This window comes from Stegostoma tigrinum, chromosome 12 (assembly GCF_030684315.1).
Source record: "Stegostoma tigrinum isolate sSteTig4 chromosome 12, sSteTig4.hap1, whole genome shotgun sequence".
Classification (NCBI taxonomy): Eukaryota; Metazoa; Chordata; class Chondrichthyes; order Orectolobiformes; family Stegostomatidae; genus Stegostoma; species Stegostoma tigrinum.
Window position 1 is genome coordinate 78578353 of NC_081365.1, and position 18061 is coordinate 78596413.

Consider the following 18061-nt stretch of genomic DNA (forward strand, 5'->3'; position numbering starts at 1 on the left):
CATTTCATGGCCTTCTGATTTCTGCCTCTACTTTTGATCATATGACAAATGGCATTGGTTGGGTCTTGCAGAATCATGGAATTACTTCCTGTGCAAGGTGCCTTTGGCTTTTTTGATAATCCCTAGATGTTCCTGAAATGTTGCTGGGTATTTAATTAGGACTTCACTCAGGCAAACCATTTTCTAATCAAAAAACTTTGAACCAATCTAGGTGTTGTAGAATCTCTACTGTGTGGAAGCAGACTATTTGGCTCATTGGGTCCACACCGACCCTCCAAAGACCAACCCATTGACCCACCCTGAAACGCTGCATTTCCCATGGCTCATGCACTGAGCCTGCACATCCCTGGATACAATGGGCAATGTACCATGGCCAACCCACCCTAAAATGCACAGCTTTGGACTGTCAGAGGAAACCGGAGCACCTGAAAGAAACCCACACGGATACAGGGAGAATGTGCGAATTCCACACAGACAGTTGAGGGTGGAATCAAACCCGGGCTCCTGGTGCTGTGAGGTAACAATGCTAACCAGTGAGCTACTGAGGTGAAACTTTCCCAACCATCAGACCTGGGCCTGAGCCTTTTACTACAATCAGTGGTAACTGAACCAGCTGCTTCTCATAAGAGGCCAGAACAGAAGTTGTCCCCTTAATCTGTAAAGTTTCCCCAATACAGGTTCTCAGTCTATCCGAAGTCTTGTGCGAGCGTAAGGGTTAGAGCCCAGAGCGAATTTTGTTTTGGATTGGTTCTGCAATCCCTGATACAGCCACACTTGTATTGATTAGACCCGGGTGACCATTTAACCAGGCAGTTATTTTGATTGGTTCCGACTTGGATGTTGCTAAGCAATTTACCAGTTCCATACCAGATGTAAGTAGGCTTTCTAGGGTGTGCACTCTCCTGGATACCAGCCGGTGGGTTCTCTTACTCAGTTCAGGCCAAGTGGGAGTCTCTTGTTCTCTCGAGCCCATGTACTGGTAGCAACTACAATGGCCTGCCAGCTCGAATCCTGAAGTGAATTTCAACCGTTTGGCTGAGACTTAGCTTTGTTTCAGGGTTTTGCTGTGGGCTGACCTACAGTCCCTCTGTCCAAGATAAGTCCTGAGTCACGTTCTGCAATTGCCACCACTCAAATGTTGTTCCCCAAGCTAAGTCAGCCTGGCGAGGTGTCCATTTCCATTGAAATACCCTGTAACTCATATATTCCACTTGCAGCATTTTCCAATGATAAAGCCAGTGGTAGTGCCTGTTTGAGGTCCATTTGGATTTCAGCTATTAGGTACTTTTGCATGGTCACATCATTAATCCGTCATACCAGACAGTCTCTCAACATCTTGTTAAGGGTCAAACAAAAGTCCTACGCCTCTGCCATTCATTAAACCTGGTTAAAAGATCCCAACATGGATTATCCTGGTGCTCATATTGCTGAGTGAAAGTGATAGTGTCTCAAAATTAGAGGAGGTTAGAGGTTGTAATATTCCTTAACTAAATCTCTTGAAAGGTTTCAGTATTTTGATACCTCAGGGAAAGTTAGGTGCCTAATAACCGAAAAGGCTGCAGGTCCACAAGCTGTCAGGAGAATTGTTCATTGCTTTTCATCTGCCCCAGTGTCATTTTCCAGAAAAATATAACACATTCTTTCCACATACTGTACCCAGTCTTTGATGACAGGATCAAACAAGTCAAGCTTCCCAAATAACAGCACAATACCAGAAATGCCTACCCCAATTCAAAGATGACTGTAACGAACGAATTTCTTCAGGAGCATGTTTTTCTCTCAAAACCACTGAGGTAACTCCACAGAGGCAGGTATCCATCAACAATTTGCTCTACATTCACATGTGGAGAGTCCTTCACATTGATTCAGCTTCCTCAGAGCCAGGTCTCAGAGCGATACTTCTGTTTATATCTGTCAGCCAGGGCTCCCTGATTGGACCCAATAAACAGGTTCAATCAGGGAACTCATACTCTATGAGGTCCACCTGGCTGCCATTTGGGGTATCATCAGCCTGTGCCATTTTTCTGCAGGCGCTGGAGAACATTTTACTAGGTCTGCCCCAGGTCACCGTTTATCTGGATGATGTACTAATAACAGGGAAGACCAATAAAGAGCACTTAAGAGAACTTGGACATGGTCCTTAGACATTTCTCCAAGGCAGATGTGTACCTTTGAAGGGAGAAATGTGGACGCCCACTCAAGGTGGTTGGATGCGCATAAAGGTCATTCGCCAGACATGGGCACAATGATTGAAAAACTGAGAGCACCTTTTGTGTGGGAGGGAAGGATCTAAGCCCAAAACATCAGCCTTCCTGCTCCTCTGAAGCTGCTTGGCCTGCTGTGTTCATCCAGCTCTACACCTTGTTATCTCAGCCAGTATTTTACTAGCAGGGGATTCAAGGATTTCCTAAATTCGAACGGCATTCAGCTTATAAGGACAGCTCCACACCATCCATCATCCAATGGTCTGGCAGAAAGAACAGTCCATATGTTGAAGGCAGGCTTAAAGAAACTGCATGCAGATTCACTCGATACCAAACCATCCCGAATCCTATTTGATTATCAGAGCACCCCATCACAGAATTGCAGAGATAGCTCGTTCAGAATAGCTAATGGAGAGAATAATCCACACTGATCTTGACAGACCTGGTGATGGGGAGTGTGAAACAGCATCAGAAGCACCATCGCTGGGCACAGGATTCGTCTGAGTGAGAGAGACGGTTTACTCCAGGGTATGGCTTTTGGTGCCAAAAGCGACAGTCCTGAACAAGCACCTGGAACACACGAAAGCTGCAAACCCACAAACCAAGCAGGAGCAAACTATACCTTGGGCCCCAGAACAGCTGAAAAGACTGACAGAGCCCCTGGATTCTCCCCCTCCATCTAATGCCAAAGAAACCCTGGAATCTGAGTTGGGCTTGGCGATGTCTCAGCCTTGACGCCTTTACTGCCTCAAAAAGAGGGTGAATTTCTTCTGACACGCTCCAGGCACGAGAGGCAGGCTACAGTCCACTATACAACCCCCCCCGCCACCGACCCCAGATCCAAGTCTACATTTGCGAAACCTGACCTGGTATGGAAACACCTCAGGAGAGGCTACAAGAAAAAGAATCAGCCTGTGTCCGCAAGATAAAGGGGGAGGGATGTAGTGACTGTAATGAGGCCAGCCAGGTGGATCCATAGAATATGAGTTCCCTGATTGGGGCTGTTAACCTGGTCCAATCAGGGAGCCCTGCTTGGCATATACAAATAGGAGTGTCAGGGGTTCTGTTCACTCTGAGAGCCGGCTCTGGGGAAGCTGGATCAGTGTCAAGTACTATGCACACTGTAGAGACATAGAGGTATATAATATGGAAACAGACCCTTTTAGTCCAACCTGCCCATGCCGACTAGATATCCTAAATTAATCCAGTTCCATTTGCCAACATTTGGCCCATATCCCTCTAATCACGTACCCATCCAGGTGCCTTTTAAATGTTGTAATTGTACCAAACTCCACCACTTCCTCTGGCAGCTCATTCCATACATACATCACCCTCTGCGTGAAAAAGTTGCTCCCTCAGTCCCTTTAAAGCCCTCCTCCTCACATTTTAAACCTGCGCCATCTAGTTTTGGACTCCCCCACCCTGAGGAAAAGACCTCAGTTATTCACCCTGTTCATGCCCCTCATGATTTTATAAACCTCTGTAAGGTCACCCCTCACCCTCCGAAGCTCCAGTCCCCGCCCATCCATCCCTCTCTCTATAGCTCAAACCATCCAACCCCTTCTAAATCTTTTCTGACCTCTTTCAAGTTACACAACATCCTTCATACAGCAGGGAGACCAGGATTGAATGCAGTATTGCAAAAAGTGTCCTAACCACTGTCCTGTACAGTCACAACATGACCTCCCAACTCCTGTACTCAATACACTGACCAGCAAAGGCAGGTGCTGAACGCCTTCTTCAGTGTCCTGCCTACCACTCCACTTTCAAGGAAGTATGAACTTGCACATGTGTAATTAAAGGGTGATTTGGTGACAGGATACTGACCACTGTGGAGTTATTTTAGGTATAGATGAATAAGGATGAATTATAAACTGGATTAAGGTGCAGATTACAGTCTGAGTTATTCTACTGAAATAAAGTCAGGATGTGACTGCACTGTCAGAGTGTAATGGGGTGCAGTTTGTTGACTGGACAATGAGAGTAGATTAAGGTGAAGATTACTAACTGGAATGTTTGTGTGGATTAAGGACAGATTTCAGATCAGGCTGTTGGAATTTACAGACTGTATTTTTATAGTGGAATAAGGACAGATTATAGATTGGACTGTTACATAGAACATAGAACAGTACAGCACAGAACAGGCCCTTCGGCCTACGATGCTGTGCTGACCATTGATCCTCATGTATGCACCCTCAAATTTCTGTGACCATATGCATGTCCAGCAGTCTCTTAAATGACCCCAATGACCTTGCTTCCACAACTGCTGCTGGCAACACATTCCATGCTCTCACAACTCTCTGTGTAAAGAACCCACCTCTGACATCCCCTCTATACTTTCCTCCAACCAGCTTAAAACTATGCCCCCTCGTGTTAGCCATTTCTGCCCTGGGAAATAATCTCTGGCTATCAACTCTATCTACGCCTCTCATTATCTTGTATACCTCAATTAGGTCCCCTCTCCTCCTCCTTTTCTCCAATGAAAAAAGTCCGAGCTCAGTCAACCTCTCTTCATAAGATAAGCCCTCCAGTCCAGGCAGCATCCTGGTAAACCTCCTCTGAACCCTCTCCAAAGCATCCACATCTTTCCTATAATAGGGCGCCCAGAACTGGACGCAGTATTCCAAGTGCAGTCTAACCAAAGTTTTACAGAGCTGCAACAAGATCTCATGACTCTTAAACTCAATCCCCCTGTTAATGAAAGCCAAAACACCATATGCTTTCTTAACAACCCTGTCCACTTGGGTGGCCATTTTAAGGGATCTATGTATCTGCACACCAAGATCCCTCTGTTCCTCCACACTGCCAAGAATCCTATCCTTAATCCTGTACTCAGCTTTCAAATTCAACCTTCCAAAATGCATCACCTCACATTTATCCAGGTTGAACTCCATCTGCCACCTCTCAGCCCATCTCTGCATACTGTCAATGTCCCGCTGCACCCTACAACAGCCCTCTATACTGTCAACGACACCTCCAACCTTTGTGTCGTCTGCAAACTTGCTGACCCATCCTTCAATCCCCTCATCCAAGTCATTAATAAAAATTACAAACAGTAGAGGCCCAAGGACAGAGCCCTGTGGAACACCACTCACCACTGACTTGCAGGCAGAATATTTTCCTTCTACTACCACTCGCTGTCTTCTGTTGGCCAGCCAATTCTGTATCCAGACAGCTAAGTTCCCCCGTATCCCATTCCTCCTGACCTTCTGAATGAGCCTACCTTGGGGAACCTTATCAACCTTACAAAAGGATAATTACTGACTGGAATACAGACAGATGACAGATCGTATTGTTAGTAGTGGCATTTTGACATTTTGCAAAATTTGTTGGTATAATTATGGGTTACAGACAGGACAATTAGTGCCAAATAAGGACAGTTTACAAACAGGACCATTAGAGAGGTACATTGACAGATTACTGAGTAGATTGTTAGAGGAGAATATAGACAGGTTACTGACTGGACAGTCAGAGTGGAATAACATGGAGTTTACAGACTGGGCAGTCATTGTTGAAGAAAGACAGGTTGTAGATTAGACTGTTGTAATGGAATACAGACAGGCTACAAGCAGGATTGTTGGAGTGGAATGAAGTGCAAGTTAGTGTTTGGACAATTAGACTGGAGTAAAGTTCAAGGAACAGACTGTTAGAGTGGAATAAAGCAAGATTACAGCCCAGATTGTCATGATGAATTAATTTGCACGTTACAGGCTAGACAGTTGGAGTGGAATGAAGACAGATTACATACTGGACGGTTCTAGTGGATAAAGGTGCAGATTTCAGACTTGACTATTAAAGTGGAATAAGGTGCAGAATATTTTCTGGAGGTGAAATATAAACAGATAACAGACTGGCTGTTAAATTGGAACATGGGCAGCATATGGACTGTTTGGTTATAGTGGAATAAATTGCAGATTACTGACTGGAATATAACATAGTAGAATAAGATACACTTTACAAACTGGACTGTTACAGTTCAATAAGGACAGATTACAGACTGAGCTGTTACTGTGGAATAAATTGCAGATTATTCCAGACTGCAGTAGTGTCTGGGACCCAGTCACAGACTGATTTATGTGGAATAGCCAGAGGAAGTATTCAGAACAAACGTAACAACGATGAGATTTTACAGGAGAAGAATCGAGACGTAAGAAGGCGTATAGTGTGTTAGCTTTCATTAACAGAGGGATTGAGTTCAAGAGCTGTGAAGTTACGCTCCATCTATACAAAATCCCGGTTCGGCCACATCTGGAGCATTGTGTCCGGTTCTGGTCGCCTCATTACAGGAAAGATGTGGAAGCGTTAGAAAAGGTGTGGAGGAGATTTACCGGGATATTGCCTGAAATGGAGGGAAGGTCTTACGAGAAAAGTTTGAGAGAGCTAGGGCTTTTCTCTTTAGATCGACAAAGGATGAGAGATGACTTAACAGAGGTGTACAAAATGATCAGAGATATAGATAGTGGACAGCCAGAGACATTTTCCCTAGGGTAGAGGTAGCTATTATGAGGGGGCATAGTTTTAAAGACAGTGGAAGTAGCTATCGGGGAGATATCAGAGGTAGGTTCTTTACTCAGAGAGCAGTCGGGGCGTGGAATGCATTGCCGGAGAGGGTAGTGGAGTCGGCCTCATTAGGGGCATTTAAGCGACTATTAGATAGGCATATGGATGATAGTATAAGATAGGGGTGGAGGTTAGATAGACCTTAGGTTTAGGGTAAAAGTTCGGCACAACATCGTGGGCTGAAGGGACTGTTCTATGTTTTATGTTCTACGTACTGCTCTTTCAACATTTTCAAACACTTCCTTCAGTTCTTCAAAGGAGCAGGTTTCCTCATGACACTCCCGTTCAATGGAGCCTCTCTTCAGCTCTTCCAGTCCTGCATTCGCCCGTCTCTGTCTGTGCAGCAAGCCATTAGCTTCAGACTCCTGCAGGAAGACTGGATGAGACAGATCTCAAGTGATACATCAGCAGAAAATCAAACTGAAAAGCACAGTGGATGTTGCACTGGAGCACTGCAGCATTTAGATTCAAAGGCAAGTTTTTGAGAAAATTCACAGCTTAGTTTGTGGAGATGGTTGTAGACATGCTCGCTGAGCTGGTGGATTTGGTTGCAAATGTTTTGTGACCCTGCTAAGTAACATCATCAGTGTGCCTCCGGTGAAGCGTCAGTGTTCTCTCCTGCTTTTTTTTATATGCCTTGGCTTGCTGGGGTGGTTGGTACCATTTCCAGTTTTTTTAGTGGTTTGTACGCAGGGTCCAATTCAATGTGTCTGTTGATGGAGTTCTGGTTGGAATACCAGGCCTCCAGGAATTCCCTGGCATGTCTCTGTTTGGCTTGTGCAATTATTGACGTGCTGGCCCAGTCAAATTTGAGTCCCTCATTGTCCACGTGTAGTGAGACATGTGAGAATTGGTTAAGTCCCATGGTGGACAGTTGGTGTTCATGTATCCGGAAAGTTAATTTTCTTTCGGTTTGGTCTATGTAGTGTTTCTCACAGTCCTTGCATGGCTGGGGTAATATGCAAAATACCATGCAAGGACAGTGAGAAACACTGAATAGGCCAAACCGGAAGAAAATTAACTTTGTGGGTGCATGAACACCAGCTAGCCACCATGGGGCATGGCCAATTCCCATTTGTCTCACTACACGTGGACAATGAGGGACACAAATTTGACTGGGACAGCACGTCGATAATTGCACAAGCCAAACAGAGTCATGCCAGGGAATTCCTGGAGGCCTGGTATTCCAACCAGAACTCCATCAACAAACACATTGAATTGGACCCCGTGTACAAACTACTGAGAAGCAAAACTGGAAGCAATACCGATCATTCCAGTAAACCAAGGCACTTAAATAAAAAGTGGGACAGAAAAAGTGCTGTTACCCAGCAGGAGGACGAAATGTTTGCAACCAAAGCCACTGGCTCGACGAGCATGTCTACAACTTCAGATTCAAAAACAGTATTTGTCACCGTGTTGTGTGGCACTATCACTGTGCTAAATGGTACAGACTTCAAACAGATCCAGCAACTGAAGACTGGGCATCCATGAGGCTCTGTGGGCCATCAACAGCAGCAGAATTGTACTCCAGCACAATCTGTAACCTCATGGCCTGGCATATCCCCCACTCAACCATTACCATCAGGTCAGGGCATCAACCCTGGTTCAACGGAGAGTGCAGGAGGGCATGCTAGGAGCAGTAACAGGTACACCTGAAGATGAGGTATCAACTTGGTGGAGCTACCAAACAGGTCCATTGCATGCCAACAGCAAAAGCAGCAAGCGATGGACAGAGCTAAGTGATCCCATAATCAACAGATCAGATCCAAGCTCTGCAGTCCTGCCACATCCAGTCAGGAATGATGGTGGGCAATTAAACAACTCTCTGGAAGAGGAGTGTCCACAAATATCTCCATCCTCCATGATGGAAGAGCCCAGCACATCAATACCAACGATAAGGCTGAAGCTTTCAGAGCAGGACGTTAGTGAGGCCACTTTTGGAATTCTGTGTACAGTGCTGGTCACTCAGTTATAGGAAAGATATTATTAGATTGGAGTGATGAAAAATGTATAAAGATGTTACTGCAATTGGAGAGTTTGAATTATAAGAAGAGGCTGGATAAACTGGGGCTTTTTCCCCTGGAACATAGGAGGTTGAGCGTTACCCTTACAGAGGTTTATAAAATCATGAGAGGCATAGATAAGGTGAACAGAAAAGTTCTTTTCCTCAGGATGAGGGAGTTCAAAACTAGAGGGCATATTTTTAAGGTGAGAGGAGGAAGTTTTAAAAAGGCCATGAGGGGTCAAAGTTTTCACACAGAGAGTGGTTCGTGTGTGGAGTGAACTTCCAGAGGAAGTGGTGGATGCAGTTACCATTACAACGTTTAAAAGACATTTGGATAAGTACAGGAATAGGAAGGGTTTGGAGGGATATGGGCCTAATGCAGGCAAGTGGGACTAGTTTAGTTTGGGGAACCTGGTCGGCATAGAAAAATTGAACCAAGGGGTCTGTTTCTGTGCTGTATGACTCTATAAGTGCCAAGTGGATGATCCATCTCGGCCTCCTCCAGTGGTCCCCAGCATCACAGGTACCAGTCTTCAGCCAATTCAATTCACTCCATGCGGTTTTAAGAAATGGCTGAAGGCACTGAATACTGCACAGACCAAAGAGCTGAAGGCTTGTGCTCCCAAACTAGCTGATCCCTTTGCTAAGCTGTTCCAGTTGCAAGGCCAAAGGAAATTACAGAGGCCGAGAGGAGAGGGGTCATGGAGGGCAAGGTGCTACTGAACCAGAAGCCAAAATAGACCAGAGATCATACAGCAGATAAGGGAACAGAACCCCTTGTGAGTTCAGACATGGGAAGAACTTTAGGTGGTTCAATATCGAAACTGAAAGGCCAGTCCGGAGTGTGTTGGAATAGTCGGCGTGTGAAGTGATGAGGGTATCAGCAGCTGAGACAGCAGCCACATGCAAACAATTGTATGCACAAACATATGAAATAGGAACATAAGAAGATTATTCAGCCCTTCAAGCATGCTGTGCCACTCAATAAGATCATGGCTGTTCCAGTGTCAAATTCCACACTCCCATCTACTCCTGATTAACCCTAATGGCCATGTCTGTCAAGACTCTATCCAACGCAGCCTTAAAAATATTCAATGAGCCCACCTTTGACCACCGTCAGTGGCAGAGGAAATACCCCGTCCACTTTCACTTTGTCAAACCTTGTCAGAATTTCATTAGCCTAAATTTCATAATACCTCCAGGCGAGGATATGGCCTAGATAATGTTCTGGGGACCTGGGTTTGAATCCTGACATGGTACATGGTGGAATTTGAAATCAACAAAAATATCTGTAATTAAGAATCTCATGATGACCATGAATCCATTGTCGATTGTCGGGAAAGACTCATCTGCTCACTAATGTCCTTTACAGAAGGAAACTGCCTACATGTGACTCCAGACCCACAGCAATGTGATTGACTCTTAACTGCCCTCTGGGAAATAAATGCTGTCTAGCCAGCAATACCCTCATCGTATGAATGAATAAAGAAAGAAAAATCAAATTACACCGAGTTCTTCTGACTTCCAATGAAATCAGACACAGCCTGACTAATCTGTCTTCATAAGTCAGCTAGTCATTCCAGGCATCAATCAAGCAGTTGACCAAAGTCACCATGCTCCTACTCTGTCATTAGAGAGAGACGGCTGGTGGTCATGGCTGAGAAGGTGGGACCTTCAGATTGACCTCAGCCAGTGTAGGACTTCAACCCACGGTGTTGGTGTCAGTCTGCAACAGAAACCATCCCCAACTACAAACCAGATGACAACCATCATTCTAGAAGATCTCCTCTGAACCTTCAACACATTGACATCTGTCCTTAAAGAAGGAAAACTGCACACGGCACCTGGGATGTGGCCTCTCCAAGACACTGTATAACAGGTGCAATAGCATCCTTGTTGTTATGTTCAATGCCTCTCATATATGGGGCTTGAAGTGGAGACAGAAAACATGCAATGAACATAGGGCTGATCTATCCATCTCTGTGGTTAACGCTCATTGAATTGATTTGATTTATTGTAATCATGTGTACCTAGGTCCAGTGAAAAGTTTTGTTTTGCGAGCAGTACAGGCGGATCATAGCAAACAAGCACATACAGACCACAGGGTGCTTAGACAGAGCAAGGCTTACGAAGTAATGGCTGCTCAGGAGGTGCACAAAGCAAGATCGATATTATTTGAAGATAGAAAGTGCATTCAGCAGTCTAATAGCAGCAGGGAAGAAACTGTTCTTGAACCTGTTCTGCATCTTCTGCCTGAAATAAGAAGTTGGAAGCAAGCTCTCCTGGGGTGGGAGGGATATTGACAGGCTTTCTGGAGCAATGAAGAGTGTAATAGAGTCCATGGATGGGAGGTTGTCTTCCATGATGGTCTGGGCTGTGCGCACCACATTCTGTAGTTAGTTACAGTCCTGGGCAGAGCAATTGCTGTCCTGCCATTCAATATGATCATGGCTGACTGTCCAACTCAACAGCCTAATCCTGCTTTCTCCCCATAACCTTTGACCCCATTCACCCCAAGTGCTATATCTAGTCGCCTTTTGAACACATTCAGTGATTTGGCATCAACTCCTTCCTGTGGTAATGAATTCCACAGGCTCACCGCTTTTTGGGTGAAGCAATGCCTCCTTCTCATCTCTGTCCCAAATAGTCTATCCTGAAACCTCAGGCAGCGAACCCTGGTTCTGGACATACCCACCATCAGGAACATCCTCCTTGCACTTGCCCTGTCCAGTCCTGTTAGAATTTTATAAACCTCTATGAGATCCCCCCTCCATTCATCTGAACTCCAGCAAAAGCAATCCCAACCTCATCACAGTAGCTCAGTGGGTAGCTCTGCAGCCTTGATTCCAGCCTCGGGTAACTGTCTGTGTGGAGCTTGCACATTCTCCCCGTGTCTGCGTGGGTTTCCTCCGGGTGCTCCGGTTTCCTCCCACTGTCCAAAGATGTGCAGGCTAGGTGGATTTTGGCCATGCTAAATTGTCCACAGTGTTCAGGGGTGTGTGGGATATAGGGGGATGGGTCTGGGTGGGATCCTCTGAAGTTCAGTGTGGACTTGTTGGGCTGAAGGGCCTTCTTTCCACACTGTAGGAAATCTCGCCTCATGCGTCAGACCGATCAGCCTGGTAAACCTGCGCTGCACTCCCGCAAGACCATCCTTCCTCAGAAAAGGAGAACAAAATTGCACACAATATTCCAGGTGAGGTCTCACCATGGCCCTGTACAAGTGCAACAACACATCCCCGCTCCTGTACTCAAAACCTCTCACAATGAAGGCCAATGTACTGCCCGCTGCACCTGAATGCTTACCTTCGGCGACTGGTGCATTAGGACATCCAGGTCCTGCTACACACTCCCGTCTCCCAATTTACAGCCTCTTAGGTAGTAATCTGTCTTCTTGTTTCTGCTTCCAAAGTGAATAGCCTCACATTTATCCCAATTTTACTGCATTTGCCATTGATTTGTCCACTCACCCAAACTGTCCACATTATGCTGAAGGATTTCTACATCCTCGTCACAGTTCACCCTCCCACCCAGAGACAGTAGGAACGGCCGATGCTGGAGTCTGAGATAACGAGGTGTGGAGCTGGATGAACACAGCAGGCCAAGCAGCATCAGAGGAGCAGGAAAGCTGACGTTTCGGGTTGGGACAGCCTGGCCTGCTGTGTTCCTCCAGCTCCACACCTTGTTATCTCACCCTCACAGCCAACCTGCAAACTTGGAGATGTTATATTTTGTTCCCTCAACCAAATCTTTAATATATTTTGTGAATAACTGGGGCACCCACACCGATCCCTGTGGCAACACATAAGTTACTGCCTGCCAATTTTAAAAAGACCCATTTGATTTGTCTCCTCTCTGCGAACCAGTTGTGGCATAACTGTAACAGTTGGTGAGGGTCCTTACTGATGTGCCAGATTTCCCAAGCTGCTTATGGAAGAAGAGGTGTTATTGTGTCTTCTCGACCATCATGTCCACATGGGAAGTCCAGGACACTTATTGTCACTTATTGTCATTCCTAGGAACTTGATACTCTCCATCCTCTCCACTTCCATTCTGTTGATGTAGATGAGGGCATGTTCTCCTCCTTTCTTTCTACTTGATTTGAGCAGTGGGAGTGGTGAGAGTGTGAGCCGGGAAGTGAACTGACATATTCGGGCATTGGCTAAACCTGAAACACTACACGTGTAGTGTCTCCCACCCATCCTCCCATAATTGACAAAAAGACTGTGTGGAGGGTCGGTGAGGTAAGGTAAGGATTGTTTTCTTTATTCTTTTGATAATCTAGAGTAGAGGGAATTATTTTTCCCCTTTCTTTTTTTGTCTTTTTTTGGGCAGGAAGTTGTCGGAGGGAGGAAAGTATCAATAAATTTAATTAACTCATTGTAATAAATTATATAAATTAATAAAGTAATGAACCAAGTAGAAATGACTGGCCAGGAGATGTGCTGTAGCTGTATGATGTGGAGCTGGCTGATCCCATTGCGAACTGCAGTGACCACATCTACAGCAAGTGTTGGTTGCTCAAGGCATTTCGGCTCAGAGTTGATGAGCTGGAATAGGAGCTTCAAACACTGTGGCACATCTGGGAGAGGGAGGAGTACCTGGCTGCTGTGTTTCAGGAGGCAGTCACACCTGGTAGATTAAGCACTTCAAATTTGTTCAGTAGCCAGGGACAGCAGGTTGTGACTGTAAGCGAGGCAGGTGGAGGGATCCTGCAGGCAGGAGAGGAGCCTCAGCTCTTGACCTTGTTCAACAGGTGTGAGGTACTTGCTCCCTGTGTGGATGAGGAGAAGGGCTGCAGGGAGGATGAGTTAACTGACCACTGCACCGTGGTACTGATGGTCATTCACGAGGGGAGAGCAAAAAGGCAACTGGTAGTTGTAGGGGATTCTATAATTCAGGGGATAGCTGGTATCCTTTGTAAGCAGGATCGATAGTCCCACATGGTGTGTTCCTGTGCAGTGCCAGGGTAAGGGATATCTCTGACCGGCTTGAAAGGATATTGGAGTGGGAGGGGGAGGATCTAATTGTTCTGGTCCACACTGGAACAAACCACATAGGCAAGACTAGGAAAGAGGACCTGTTCAGAAATTATCTGGAGCCAGGAAACAAATTAAAGAACATGTCCTCAAGCGTTATAATCTCCGGATTACTGCCCAATCCACGTGCTAATTAGCACAGGGGCATGAGAATAAGGGAAGCAAACATGTGTCTAAAAGAGCGGTGCCAGAAAGAGGGCTACCTTTTCAGGGGGCACTGGCATCAGTATTGGAGCAGGAGGGATCTGTACCGCTGGGACAGTCTCCACCTGAATCGAGCTGGGACCAATGTTCTGGCGAAAAGGGTAAATAGGCTGGTCAACAGAACTTTAAACTAGAAAGTGGGGGGGAAGGGAATGGTGAAACTTGACCCAATGGGAAAGAAAGTAGCAGGTTAACATCTGTAGTCACAGATTCAACTAAGTGGAACAATATGAAAGAGATGACAGGGAAGGAGATTTCAGGAGAGGTTACTAACATAGCACAGACACAAATAGGACAGAGTGTTGCAAAAAGGCTAGAAATCAAACACTGGAAAAATGAATGAAAATGAGAAGAGGGAGGGTTAATACAGGACTGAAGGTGTTATATCTGAATGCACGCTGTTATAAGGAATAAGGTATATGAGCTTGTGGCGCAGGTCGAAACTGACAGATATGATGTGGTGGGCATCACGGCGACACGGCTGCATGGGATCAGGATTGGGAAATGAATATCCAAGGATATATGTCCCATTGAAAAGATAGGCAGGTAGGCCGAGGGGGTGGGGTTGCCTTATTAGTAAGAAATGAAATTAAATCAACAGGAAGAAACAGAGTAGGGTCAGATGGTGTAGAATCTGTGTGGGTAGAATTAAGGAACCGCAAAGGTAAAAAAACCATAGTTGGAGTTGTGTACAGGCTTAACAGTAGTCAGGAGCTGGGGCGCAAGATACACCAGGAGATAGAAAAGGTGTATAAGAAAGGCAAAGTCACAGTGATCACGGGGGATTTCAATATGCAGGTGGACTAGGAAAATCATGCTGGTAGTGGCTTGCGAGAAAAGGAGTTTGTGAAATGTCTACGAGATGGCTTTTTGGAGCAGCTTGTGATGGAGTTCACCATGCAACAGGCAACACTGGATTTAGTGTTGTGCAATGAGGCAGATTTGATAAGGGAGCTTAAGGTAAAGGAATCCTCAGGAGGCAGTGATCATAAAATGAGAGAATTTACTCTGTAATTTCAGAGGGAGAAGATAGAATCAGAGGTAACAGTATTACAGCTGAATGAAGGCGACTACAGAGGTATGAGGGAGGAGCTGGGCAGAATTGACTGGAAGAGGATCCTAACAGGAAAGACAGTGGAACCACAATGACAGGGGTTTCTGGGAGTAATTCAAGAGATGCAGCAAAAAAATCATCTTTGGGCTCTATCCTATTGTTTACTCCCTACCCCACCCACCTCCCTATTTTCTGCATGCAAACTTATGTCTTCCCAGCCACCATCAGTTCTGAGGAAGGGTCACCGGACCCAAAACGTTAACTCTGTTTTCTCCTTCACAAATGCTGCCAGACCTGCTGAGCTTTTCCAGCAACTTTGTTTTTGTTTCTGATTTATAGCAACCGCAGTTCTTTCAGTTTTTACATGGTACAGGGAGGATGAGGCAACCATGGCTGACTAAAGAAGTCATGGATAGCATTAAAGCAAAAGAGAAAGCATATAATGTGGCGAAGGGCAGTAGGAAACCAGAGGATTGGGAAGCTTACAAGGACCAACAGATGGCAACAAAAAAAAGAAATAAGGAGGGAGAAGATTAAATATGAAGGTAAGCTAGCCAATAATATAGATGAAGACTGTAAGAGTTTCCTTAGGTATATAAACGGGAAAAGGGAGGCAAAAATGGACTTTGGATCACTGGAAAATGATGCTGGAGAGATAGTAGTGGGAAACAAGGAAATGTTTGAGGAACTGAAGAATTACTTCGCGTCAGTCTTCACGGTGAATAATATCCCAAAAATTCGAGAGTCAGGGGGCAGAGCTGAGTATGGAGGCCATCACCAAGGACAAGGTGCAAGTAAACTGATTGGCCGAAAGGTGGATAAGTTACCTGGACCGGGTGGACTACACGCCAGAATTCTAAAGGAGATAGCTGGAGAGATAATGGAAGCATTAGAGGTGATCTTTCAGGAATCGCTAGAGTCAGGGAGGGTCCCAGAGGACTAGAAAATCCCTAATGTTTAAACCCCGGTTTAAAAAGTAAGGCAAAAGACGGAAAATGACAGGCAGATTAGTCTAACTTCGGTCATGGGTAAGATTTTGGAGTCCATTGTAAACGATGAGATTTCTGAATACTTGGAAGTGCGTGGTTAAATAGGGCGAAGTCAGCATGGCTTCATCAAGAGGAGGTCATGCCTGACAAATCTGTTCGAATTCTTTGAGGAAGTAACGAACAGGGTAGGCCAAGGAGAGCCAATGGATGTTACCTACCTGGACTTCAAGAAGGTGCCACACAGGAGGATGCTGAGTAAGATAAGGGCCCATGGTGTTAGAGGCAAGGTGCTAGCATGGATTGAAGATTGGCTGCCTGGCAGAAAGCAGAGAGTGGGGATAAAAGGGTCTTTCTCAGGATGGCAGCCAGTGACAAGTGGAGTTCGTCAAGGGTCAGTGTTGGGGCCACAACTTTTCACTTTATACATTAATGATCGAGTTGAAGGGACTGTGGGTATTCTGGCTGAGTTTGCAGACAATACAAAGATAGGTGGAGGGATAGGTAGTATTGAGGAGGTGGGGAGGCTGCAGAAGGATCCGGACAGGTTAGGAGAGTGGGCAAAGAAGTGGCAGATGGATTACAATATGGAAAAGTGTGAGGTCATGCACTTTGGTAAGAAGAATAAAAGCATGGACTATTTTCTAAATGGAGACAAAATTCAGAAGTCTGAACTGCAAAGAGACTTGGGAGTTCTAGTCCAGGATTGTCTCAAGGTAGTCTTGCAGGTTGAGTCACTAGTCAGGAAGGCAAATGCAATGTTGGCATTTATTTTGAGAGGACTTGAATACAAAAGCAGGGATGTAGTTCTGAGGCTTTATAAGGCTCTGGTCAGGCCACACTTGGAGTATTGTGTGCAGTTTGGGCCCCATGTCTCCTGAGGGATGTACTGGTCCTGGAACGGGTTCAGAGGAGGTTCACGAGAATGGTCCCAGGAATTAAAAGCTTAACATATGAGGAATATTTGAGGACTCTGGGACTGTACTCTTTGGAATTTAGAAGGTTAAGGGAGGGATCTAATTGAAACTTACAGAATACTGAATGGCCTGGACAGAGTAGATGTTGGGAAGATGATTCCATTGGTAGGAGCGACTAGGACCCCAGGGCACAGCCTTAGAGTAAAGGGAAGACCCTTTCAAATGGATTTAAGGAGAAACTTCTTCACCCAGAGAGTAGTGAATCTATGGAATTCACTGTTACAGAAGGCTGTAGAGGCCAGGGCATTGAGTACATTTAAGACTGAGATGGATAGGTTCTTGATTATCAAGGGAATCAAGGGTTACGGGGAGAAAGTGGGAGAATGGGGTTGAGGTACTTATCCGCCATGATTGAATGGCAGAGCAGACTCGATGGGCCAAATGGTCTAAATTCTGCTCCTATATCATATGGTGTTATATTCTTAAAGTCTTAATTCAATGATCAGTTCCTTAGTTTTTCTGATGTTGCACCACATCACCAAGCACTCTATTCTCCTTCCTGTATTCTGGGTCATCCTTGTTTGATATCCAACCTACCACGGTGAATGTTGTCAGCAAACTTATAGATGGTATTTGTGCGGAATTTGACTACAGTCGTGGCTGTACAGGGAGTACAGTAGGGGGCATCTGCGTGGGGCACCAGCGCTGAGGTGCAGTTGTCTATCTTCACTGATTGCAATCTATGGGACAGAAAGAGGAGGATCCAGTTGCAGAAGGTGGAGCCTATGTCTCGGAGTTTTGTGATTATTCTGGACGCGATAATGGTGTTGAAGGTGGAGCTGTAGTCTATGTAAGAGCTTGATATCGGTGTCCTTGAAATTTAGATATGCAGGGCTAGGGAAATGGTGTCGGCTGTGGGTCTAAAACATTGGTAGACAAATTGCAGGGGATCGAGGCAGGCTGGGAGTCTGGAGCTGAGGTGGGCCATGGCCAGCCTCTTGATGCACTTCATGATTATTGAAGTCAGAGGGGATGATGGTGGTCTTCTTGAAGCAGGTGGGGACTTTGGCTTGTAGGAGGGAGGGATTGAAG

At 45.6% G+C, this 18061-nt stretch overlaps 1 protein-coding gene across 1 annotated transcript in view; it reads right to left on the reverse strand.

The window, feature by feature from the left end:
- The window catches only part of LOC125456776 (uncharacterized), a 96260-nt gene that overhangs the window by 70323 nt on the left and 7876 nt on the right, over positions 1-18061 (reverse strand). The window contains exon 2 of the mRNA XM_059650009.1: positions 6980-7140. Within this exon, the coding sequence (XP_059505992.1) occupies positions 6980-7140 (161 nt within the window). The remainder of the gene's footprint in view (positions 1-6979; positions 7141-18061) is intronic.